Below are 10,721 nucleotides of genomic sequence, written 5' to 3'. Positions count from 1 at the left end.
ACTTGGAGCAGCTAGGTAGTACAGATCGGAATGGAAGACAGTATGAAGCCAAATAGGAAATAGTCTTCGCACAGTAAAGTCAATCAGTTTGGGCAAGCAAGCAAAGACTTCACAAAGACAAACTGAAATGTAAAGGAGGTGAAGGATAGAACCAGTAGCTTGGTAAAGACAAGGATTTGGTAGACCAGTTCCAGTTGCTGTGACAACTGTACGTCTGGTTAGGGAGGTTGAGATTGAACTCAGAAGACCACATCTTCATCTTATTCCCCTTGAGCTAAGGACACCCAGTTCTCGCCCAATCACTCTAGTAAGTCTTCAAGGTAGACTTTCAAAACTTCACAGACTCCGTTCACCGGCGATCCACAATGACTCTTGGATCCTCAAAACATGACGCCTAACCGGCTGGAGGATACACAATCCTCAAGTGTAACAAGTCTTCAGGTCACGCGAACGGAAAGACTTCAGTGATGCCTAACACTCTTTAGCTCTGTGTGTTTTGGGCTTTCTCCTCGCAAGGGTTCTCTCTCTCTCAAAGGCTTCAGAGGTGGGTTGCTCTCAAACGACAAAAGCCGTGCACTAACTCTGAGCAGCCAACCAATTTATGGTGGAGGGGTGGGCTATTTATAGCCAGGAGGCAACCCGACATGATATGTCTGAAATGACCCTGGGTCACTACTGAACCGAGACGTGTCCAACGGTCGGATTTCAAACACACGTGGTAGCTTGACTTGGGCTACAAGCAAAGTTGACTCATCCAACTTTGGATAGAATTTACTCTTATTGTCTTCACTCGGAGACATAGGATTTTGGGTCGAGCATCACGTCAGCCTTCTGACTTTGTTCACTTGGAACCGACTTAACAGTACAATGGTTCCTATGACTCAAGAAAGAAGAAAATGAAACTATGAAAGAAACTACGTCTTCGCACTTCATAGTCTTTACATGAATGTCTTCACATATTATTATCTTCAATGTGAATGTCTTCACGAACCAGCATTGTCTTCAATGTCTTCATACATTTTTAGGGGTCATCTCTGGTAGGTAAACCGAATCAATGAGGAACTTCTATCTGTGTTATCCTGCAATTCTCACAAACACAATAGTCCATCAACCATGTTTGTCGTCAATACTCCAAAACCAAGTAGGGGTGGCACTAGATGCACTTACAACTACGATGCTCGCCCTTCTACTATGGATGACTTTAGCAAAAGAAAAAAAACCAAATGATGATGTTTTCTACAACTAAAGTTGCCATCCAAAAAAATCAAACATAAAAAATCCGAAACTTGCCATCCGAAAAAGAAGTTGCCATGCTTGATAACTAAAACTGCCATAAAAACGTTAAAGGGACAGTAGTATCCTCAGCCCACTAGGGTTCAAGTCCTGGTGCTCGCATTATTCTTGGATTTATTTCAGAATTTCCGGCGATGCGCTTTCAGTGGGAGGAGATGTTTTTGTCGACGACGAGGCGCCTACGGTGACTTCGTACATCTCAAGATAATATATCGGCTCAGTCTCTCAAAGATGCTCATAGGGATAGGATATGCGTGTGTGCGTTCATAGGGATGAGCGTATGTGCGTATGTATGATCACTTACGTTTGTATCGTGTTTAAAAAAATGGGCCAATTCCAGTTCTGCCCCTAACTCGAACCCACTACTCAGTTTTGCCCCTAATTTTCAGCTATGCTCAGTTTTGCCCCTCCGCCGTTAGTGTCACTTATAGAAATGCCCTTTTGCGCCGTTACCGTCCGGTCAAAGTACTTTGACCATCCAGAAAAAAATAGCAAAAAATATCAAAAAAATATGAAATTTGGTGGGATCGAAGATAGTCATGTCCGCAAGGCGCGTGCACATTTTTGTGTTGGTTGGACACTCCGGAAGCTCGGGGCAAAGGAAAACAAAAATAATTTATGCCTATGAACAGTAAATTCGAAAAAAATAGCAAAAAAGTTCAAAAAAATTTGAATTTATTTGGCGTCAAAGAGGCTTGAGTGCACAAAGTGCTTGCAAGTTTTGGTGATCAAATGACGTACGGGGCGCTCTAGAGAAAAAAAAACAAAATAGTGCATTTTTTCAAAGTTTTTTTGAGCTAAAATTTGTTTTTTTTTCTCCACGAGCTCCTACAATGTCCAAACACAACAAAAACGTGCACACATCTTGCGCACCTGAATATCTTGAGTCCCACGAAATTTCATATTTTTTTGATTTTTTTTCTATTTTTTTTTTGAATTTACTGCTCGCATGCGTACAAAATTTATGTTTTCCTTTGACACGAGCTCCCGGAGTGTCCGAACGGCATGAAAATGTGCACGCGCCTTGCGGACATGACTATCTTCAATCCCACCAAATTTCATATTTTTTTGATTTTTTTTGCTATTTTTTCAGGACGGTCAAAGACCTTTGACCGGACGGTAACGGCAGAGAAGGGCATTTCTATAAGTGAAACTAACGGCGGAGGGGCAAAACTGAGCATACCTAAAAATTAGGGGCAAAACTGAGTAGTGGGTTCGAGTTAAGGGCATAGATGTAAATGTCCCTAAAAAAATTGCCATAAAAGAACGTTTGGAGTTGTCGTCTGTTCCTGCTACACATGTGTCACTTATTATGGTCTTAGATCATGAAAAACTTTCTAAATAGGATCATATGGTGCTAAGCTTTTTAATAAAGAAGTTTAAATATGTGATTTTGGCCTATATCAGCCCCACGACCATCAGCGGCGTCATCAATCATCAGATTAGACGGCTGAGATAACGACAGGATAATCGAGTCTGAATGCGCAACAATGTCCCCACATGTCAGTTAAAGCCTCGGCAGCGCATGGAAGGGATTGGACTTGGCACTTGGCAGCCACGTCCAGCCCACCGCACCGACAGGTGGGCCTGGACCCTTTGACCCGCCTCGACGTCGGTGCCGTGCCGTGCCGCCGCGAGCACACAAATCCCAAAATCCGAAAGAAATCCCAACATAAAGAGGCAGGTTTTAATTCTCTCCTTAAATCTCCTCTCCCTCCTCGATCTCCCGACGAGATTGTACTCGCTCCCGGATCGTCGCCGGAGCGTCTCCTCGACCAGGTGCGTGACCCGTCGCCGCCGCTCCCCTAGGATGTTCGTCTCGTCAGATCACGCATGGTTTGGTTGGATTTTGTTTCCTGTTTCGTATTTGAGGATGCGTGCGTTGGTTCGCTTTCCGTTTCCTCGTCGCGGAGATGGATCGATCGGTAGAGACGACGAGATGGATCGAGGGATGGGAACTCGGCGGTAGATACGTTGCGGCGGTTTTGGCCTCTCCCTTCCGCTTCCTCTCTCCGTCGAGTCACGTGGCCGTCTCGTTCGCGCCGTAGGGCTTGAGGGCGGGTGCCCGTCCTCGAGATTTGTGCTTCCGTTGATCAGTCGACAGGTGGCTTGGCATCTGTTTCCAGGCGGGGACGATTGGTGGGGGCGGGGTGGTGCGTTGGTTCGCCGCCGATACGGTCGGTGTCAGTGTGGTGGTGTAGGGATGATTCTGGATTCGAGGGTTGTGTGACCACTGCAGCAATCCTTGCTGCTCGCAGAGCACAGCACACAGCTTGTTATATTTGTCTCTTTTTTTACTGAAAAAATAACTCATATCTATTCTTGACTCGTTCCTCCAAGGGACGAACCTCAGTTGCATGCTCCAAACCATCTCGTGTTTTGAACACCGGTGGCTCGGCTTGTTTGATCTCCGACAGCTGTCTGCTTGCATCTTTGGTATGGTAATGAAACCTCTGCATCTCCTATGCACATCATCAACAGCACCATCTCGAATCATTTCGTGCACTATCCCAGCATCATCTAAACTTGATTAAAATCACCTCACCGCATATTGCCTCGATGTTCCCGACGGGCCAACCTTAAAGCGAAGCAGATCTTTAGCGCAGCTCATTGATATGCAACGCAGTGCACCGGCACCGCATCGAGCGCATACAAGAAAGCCGGCCAGCCTAGCTTTCACCTTGTCGAGGTCCAATTACGTCACCGAGTCAAGGAACTACAGGAGTCCAAGTGAGCTCCATCAACACACCACACATGGCTTGGTACTCATGGCGTTCTGCTTGCATGCATTGCAACCTGCACCAATATAATTAAAGTGTGTGCACTACAGTGTTGTTCTTTGTCTTAGGTAGTGCGGCCCATCCGTGTGCCGACTCATTGCTACGTGGGCCAGGGCGCAGGCCTCTCAAAAGCGAACCATGCACACACCACACATGAGTACATGACTAGATGGAAAGAATTGTGCTCCACGAAAATTGCACCACTATCTTTGGAATCCTAGAGTCCTAGATACTTGCATCTAAGCGCAGCTAATGATTCATTTCATAGGAACAAGAGCATACCGACTGGAATTTTGTATGCCTTGGGGCAGCATAGTACTATTGTTTATGACTGTTTGACTGGTACTAGTATGTTATATCATGTGACTACGTATAATTTAACGCTGTCCCTCGATTTGAAAATATATGCAAGTTTAGATATGAAAAGTACATGAATATATTAATTAATAACAAATAAATTATGGAGCTAGAACATATAATTTATTTAGTAATATCATTTTCATTTCACCAATGACAATAATATAATAGTGCATATTTTCCCAGAATGTTAAGAGTTAATAGTGCATATTTTAATTTAATGGTGAAATGTACTTTTCCTAGGACTCAATTAGTGTCAACACCTGCTAAAATATATACCCCATTGGATATATATTAAAACTATTAATTCACATCCTGCTGAACAGTCGAATGCAGAGTTTTTCCCCTTGTTATTTTAAAGCCCAGTCATGTGTTGGTTCCACCACTCAACAACACGTAGTGTAGGGCTGTTGAAGGTTGTCCGCGTTCCAAGCAGTCTTGATCATAGTTTTACTGCGCTTGGTAACACGAAAGCTAAAAGCTTGAGCTGTTCTTCTTGGATGTGCAAAAACAAAGAATCAAAGCATGTTAGGGGCTATCAAGTGATCTCACTTCCTTTGGAGTTCGGTCATGGTCATGCATGGAAGCACTTCCCTAGGAGAGAATCCAAGTTAGCTTTTGCCCCTCAGTTTTTTTCCCAACGACTCCATGATATGTATTTGCTTCCACTTTCACTTGACCCAAGAGAATGGAATGGAAGAGAAGCCATATCATCCTATGGTTTTGAAACCTATATGTGGGCTCCAAGCATCTACTATCACCAGTACCAGTACTAGACTACTAGTACACTGCTAACATATGAGAGAAACATTTAGATAAAAAGCAAAAGTAAATGCACTAATGTAAAGCCTCAAGGATGAGCACAGCAAGTAAAGGGCGAGGGAAACTGCAACAAAGATGCAAAACACAACTTAAAATAAAAGGAAGGTGAAAAGAATTCTAAAGAGGGTGGTCAAGGCCACCCTCGAGGACTACTACTCTGTTGATTTCAGTCTATCTTCATTGATATTCATACATTCTCACCAGTTATTTATCAGCCCTGCTCCCATTTGCTTTATTCCATTAATCATTTTCATCTCGGTATGTGCGTGGAGGGCTAATTATATGATGATGCCATCTTTCTCTGTGTTCGAAAATATCCTCTCAAGTCCTGCTCTTTGAACGAAAAAGATAAAGTCTAGTGCTCAGCACTTACAGCGTAGCAATCCATTTTTGATGATTTGAAGTGATACTTCTTTTTTTACTTATCTCCTATCACTATCATGATTTTATCTAGCAATGCAACTATCTGTCCACATCCTTTGCATTTGGATTAGACAAAAGTGCACCTCTGTTATGGATATTTTTAGAGGGCCATTTATGTACACATGACAAGGGTGTGTTATCGTTAGCCTCTTAGGGCCCATTTGGAACAAAAGGGAAAACATAGGAATTTAGAAGGATAGGATTGTTATAGGAAAAATTCTTTCGATGACAAGATTTATTTGATTGGTCCAAGTAAATTGACCTCAGAACTGGTTAGGAGTGAGACAGATCCAGCAAGGTTCTATTGATCATGTCCCCAACCAAGCAGTTGTATGTACCTTGGGGTATCTTTCTTTTGCTTTACTATCAAGCCAGACGCAAATGACGATTTTAAAGTTTTCCTCAGGATACATGACATCTCAAATCCCGTGTTTTTCTTTTTCCTTTTCCTATGTTTTGAGTTCTTATATTCCAAATGACAATTTGTCCTTAAGCGAGGAACCACAAGGCCCAAATAGAAATGGTGCATGAATGAATTGCCGAAAAGTTCTGAATATGTTCCTCCCCCCATCCCCACCCCTAAGGAAAATAAAAGAAAATAAAATCTGAGTTATTAAGCAAGCAAGTATGTTCCACATATTTTTATGTGCATCAGTCCTTCAATGTATGAAACTGAATCATAAATCATCTCCACTGGAAGGTTTTCTCTCTGAAGAATAGAAGTTTCTTGTTTGTTAAATTTCCCTAGTGTTGGTTTCTCTGTCACTTTCCATTATATGAAATAGCATTACATTTTTTCTCTAATGTAAGATCTTTTCTCTGAAGAAAAGAAGTTTATCATTTTAAAATTCCGGTATTATTGTTTTTTTATCACTTGCACATCATGTTGATTCTTACATCCTTAAGTTGATGAAAGCTTTATGCTCCTTTTTCTCCTTCCATTGTCTCGAATATTCACTCGGTGCTACTGCTACACAGTCACCACATTCATGGTTGTTCCTTCTTATCTCAATCTTAGCTAGTCCATTGTCGTGGAATGCTAGATAGAAACAGATACAGACACCACGAGAAATGAAATAGATAGCATTAAGTCGATGTGATGTTGGTGGTTGGAATGGATTCTATGGGCTTTTCTCAATTATTGCTAGTAAAAGACAGCAAAGTTAGTGTCGAATAATAGCGATGTGAATAGCCTTTTTTAGTGGTAAGAATCAATAGTAACATAGCAGAAAATATATCCCAAGTTCAGAATGATAGCCTCCAATCCACCATTCTTGACACCGCATATAGACCTATACTTGTTCTGTTAGGATAAAAAAAATGCTGATTTTAGGTTTATATGCTTACTCTAGAATTGGTCCTGTACATGCAGCATTCGGTCACACGTGTGTGAATAGTGCTGGAGCATCAAGTTCCACATTTGCTCAACCGAGTGTGATCTTCTGCATTATTAGGCAAAGTTAATTAGAATTTACATTCCTTATCGTAGATACGGCTTGTGGCTTCGGAATCAGGTAGAAAAGAGGGTGATGTGTTGTCCCTGGGACAATGGTATGACAGGAAATCCTGTCACGGAGCAGTTAAACCAATGACCTCAACCTTGTCCAACTAAATCGTATCCATTCTTGCTGTAAAAGTACTTTTGCTGCGCTGGTTAAACACAGATTATTTATAAGGCGGTACATATCCAGTCTGAATTATCCTGGAAGAGTAGAACAATAACCATGGGGTACAATCGAAAATTGCTCTTTTCCTTTGGTCTAAAATTGTTCATTTCTACCTTACAAAAACTGCTGTTGGTTACATACTCAAATTACAGCTGTGCCTTTTTGTTATTATGTGACATACGTACCCAAAAACTTCACAGGTTCTGAAACCATCAGATGTCTCTAGCAATGACCTGCTCCTTGCCCAATAAAAGTATTACCCAACAGTGCGAATCAGACCTGAAGATGTATTGTCTTTTTCATGTTGAAGTTTGTGAAATGTTAGTTGCATCAGTTTTGTGGAACTGTGTTCTTATGAGACAAATAACTTTTGACTCAAGTCGTACTGATAGAAAAAGGGGGGGGGGGGTGGTTTATAATTATGAATTCTGATATAATTCCTCCTTGCTAAGTTTTATTTGAACTGTCAATGGTTGAACTCCCTTGTTTGAAGTGTTATTTAAAGAATTTTTTGACTAAAAGTGTGGTCTGAAACTAGTGTAGAACACTTCCATTTATCCATTAGCATTTTTTGGTTTCACTTTCAGTGGTGTGCCGATGTTTCCTGAATTTCCATATTACTCCACTCTTGCCATTTCACACCTTTGCTTCTGGATGCATCAAAGTTGAAAATATTATAATCAGTATGCAACAAAAACCAGTAACTGTGCATGTTAAATTTCCTAAGCACAAGAATGCGCGCAAGTGCACTTCCCTCCACCCCATGTCTCAAAAGATGTTTCCAAGGCAGGCACAGATGCAGGTTAAAGGAGGCATTCAAACTCCTTATAATTCTTTTGCCCTTTAATGGCTTTCTCTTCTTTTCTTTTCTTTAACTCCCCTCTTCTTTCTAGTTTTACGCGATTCCCTTGTTCTTCGCGGGCCAAAGCGCACCTAGAATCAAAGGCACAAGGATAGCTCACCCTCGGTTTCAGCATCCCCTCCAAACGCGCTATAAATACCACTGCACATACGCACCTTGCTGCATCACCATTTCACCTCACAGCACTTCTCATCTTGGAGCTCAGCAGCACAGCATCCAAGCTTTTTCTTCGGTAATTTAGCTTCGCCTGCCAGTCCGTCCAAACACCCCGCCACATGTTTTTGGTTGGATTATGTTTCTTGACTGGGCCGAGACACTAGATCAAACTTGGGCTTGTTCAAGTGTGTTGTTTTTGTTATTCTGTTTGATCATACCACCTTGTATCTGACGGACTATCCATTTGGCATTGCAGGCAAGATGAACAGGAAGCCAGGAGACTGGGACTGCAGGTCGTGCCAGCACCTCAACTTCAGTCGCCGGGACCTATGCCAGCGCTGCAGCGAGCCACGCAGTGCCGCTGACCGTGGCAGCGTCGGTGGTGCTCTTGGTGGTGACTACGCCAACTTTGGCGGCCGTGTCGGGGGTGGTTCCTCCTTTGGTACCGGCTTTGGTGCCGGCTCTGACGTCCGCCCGGGCGACTGGTACTGCACCTGCGGGGCGCACAACTTCGCCAGCCGCTCCAGCTGCTTCAAGTGTGCTGCCTTCAAGGAGGAAGCTGCCGTCAATGGTGGCGCTGGTGGCTTTGATGGTGACATGTCACGCTCAAGGGGCTTTGGCTTCGGCGCTGTCGGTGGCATGGGCGCCGGCATGGGAGCCGGCGCGGCCGGTGGTCGTGCCAGCCGCCCTGGCTGGAAGTCTGGCGACTGGATTTGCACCAGGTGCGTGTTGCTTAAACACTGTCCTGTCCTGTCCTTTCCTTTATTTGGGTAGCTTCATGTAGTTAAGACTTAACGTTAAACTATGCGTAGACAGTAGAAAATCATTTTTACTACTCCTTGTGTCTGGATATGCTGCACATGGTACGGACACCGTACAATACTTTGTTTGTAGTTTGGCCTATCCTATCGTTCCTTTGCTTCTAGTAGTATATATCTTCTGTCCCTGCCACTCCCCCCTGTTTCCGGGTCCCTTTTTTCCTGATAAAAAGAAGATATCAATGCACGAGAAAACAAGTAGCAATAGATTTTCAGTAGGTGCCACTCACCGACATGACTGTCGTTTAATTAGTAGATAAGCTAGTAGATGTAGGTCGTCTTTATGTACAAGACCGTAAGTATTTTGGTTTGTGCTAAAGGTGTTGTATTTCTGCTGGCTCTGTGTAGGTCTGGATGCAACGAGCACAACTTCGCCAGCAGGCAGGAGTGCTTCAGGTGCAACGCACCGAGGGACTCCGGTAGCGCCACGCCATACGAAAATTTCTTGTAAACTATCAGATCCATTTCATGCCCCCTTGACTCGGCGTTGGATGCCCCGGTCTCTAACCATGAATCGTGTGCATCGATTTGCAGGCACTGAGGTGTAGGAAGGCCATGGCGGCGGCGATGAGCAGAAGCAGCAAAGGGTGTCCGTGTCCTGCGATCGTCATCATCATCATCATAAGAAGAAAGTAGAATGCAAAGAAATCCTCCTCGAGTGCATGCTTACTAGTTTTGTCTCTTCCCGTTTTAGATTTGGTTGTCATTTCCCATTTGGGACCGTCCGTCCGTCCGTCTGATCGATGATGACTAGCTATGTTTACCGTTTTATTATTTCCGTTCCTTTCATCAAGTTTGCAGTTCGAGTTATGTAACCCAAAGACGTATGCTTGCTTCACAAGTATTATTGACTAGTAGTACTATTGCGTCTTAAATTCCGGTTAAGCTGAGATTTGATTATGTGCGCATGTTCATTGCAACCCGTCTCGCATGTTATCTTTTCCTCTGGAGAGACAATTTTTTTTAACCTCAACTGGTCGTAAATTTTTTTTAACAAAACGAAACGGAACGCATCACGTGTATGCAAGTGTCAGCGCCGCGCTAACTTAATTTGTGCATGCACGACCCACCGTTTCTATCTACTACCATAACAAAAATCGCGCTTCAGCACGTGCAGAACACATTCCTCGCGGCGACACGAAAACCTGCACGCGGCCCAACGGCAAGCTAAAGACATGCCCCGTCTCGCACTGTCACAGTAGTGCATAGGATGCCCTTGTCGTCTTTTACCATGGCCAATGCCATATCCATATGCACCTGCATGCATGTGCCGGCCGGCCAGGTGCGAGAGATGCCGGTCAAAAGCGTCGCTCGTCCAGGCAAGTTTCCGGCCCTCGCGGCGGGAGGCGTCGGCACCAGGTCCAGCGGATTGGCTACGGCAGCTCCCGCTAGATTCCCGCCTTCTTCGGTTATCTCGCCCTCGCCTCGCTTTATACATGGCCTCAGCTTTGGCTCGCCGCTTTCCTTCTTTCTTTAGGCCTCTCCTTTGGTTTCCTTGTCTCTTTGTAGTAGTAGTATGCATGGCTTTTATCGTGGGGAGGAG

The 10,721-nt window shown here is 43.9% G+C and overlaps 1 protein-coding gene across 4 annotated transcripts; it reads left to right on the top strand.

The window, feature by feature from the left end:
- The first annotated feature begins 2,848 nt into the window (after positions 1 to 2,848).
- LOC125513386 (RNA-binding protein cabeza-like) lies at positions 2,849 to 10,053 on the top strand. Of its 4 annotated transcripts, none has more exons than XM_048678493.1 (4): positions 2,849 to 3,072; positions 8,617 to 9,082; positions 9,527 to 9,625; positions 9,713 to 10,053. In XM_048678493.1, the coding sequence occupies exons 2-4, from the start codon at positions 8,622 to 8,624 to the stop codon at positions 9,717 to 9,719; spliced, it is 567 nt and encodes a 188-aa protein (XP_048534450.1). In that variant the 5' UTR covers positions 2,849 to 3,072; positions 8,617 to 8,621; the 3' UTR covers positions 9,720 to 10,053. The 4 variants fall into 4 exon arrangements, with proteins under 4 accessions (XP_048534450.1, XP_048534452.1, XP_048534449.1 ...); XM_048678495.1 differs by lacking the exon at positions 2,849 to 3,072 and adding an exon at positions 8,279 to 8,436 and having other exon boundaries at positions 9,527 to 9,597; XM_048678492.1 differs by lacking the exon at positions 2,849 to 3,072 and adding an exon at positions 8,279 to 8,436.
- The last annotated feature ends 668 nt before the right edge of the window (positions 10,054 to 10,721 follow it).

The sequence above is a fragment of the Triticum urartu genome, chromosome 6 (genome assembly GCF_003073215.2).
Source record: "Triticum urartu cultivar G1812 chromosome 6, Tu2.1, whole genome shotgun sequence".
Taxonomy (NCBI): Eukaryota; Viridiplantae; Streptophyta; class Magnoliopsida; order Poales; family Poaceae; genus Triticum; species Triticum urartu.
The sequence above is the reverse complement of the archived record's forward strand: the minus strand, read 5'-3'. Positions and strand labels throughout refer to the sequence as shown.

What these genes read in the sequence shown, in the direction of transcription:
- LOC125513386 (XM_048678493.1), top strand. Translation starts at nt 8,622, where the DNA reads ATGAACAGGAAGCCAGGAGACTGGGACTGCAGGTCGTGCCAGCACCTC. An exon ending in GGCGACTGGATTTGCACCAG is followed by an intron (nt 9,083 to 9,526) that starts GTGCGTGTTGCT and finishes GGCTCTGTGTAG; the next exon opens with GTCTGGATGCAACGAGCACA.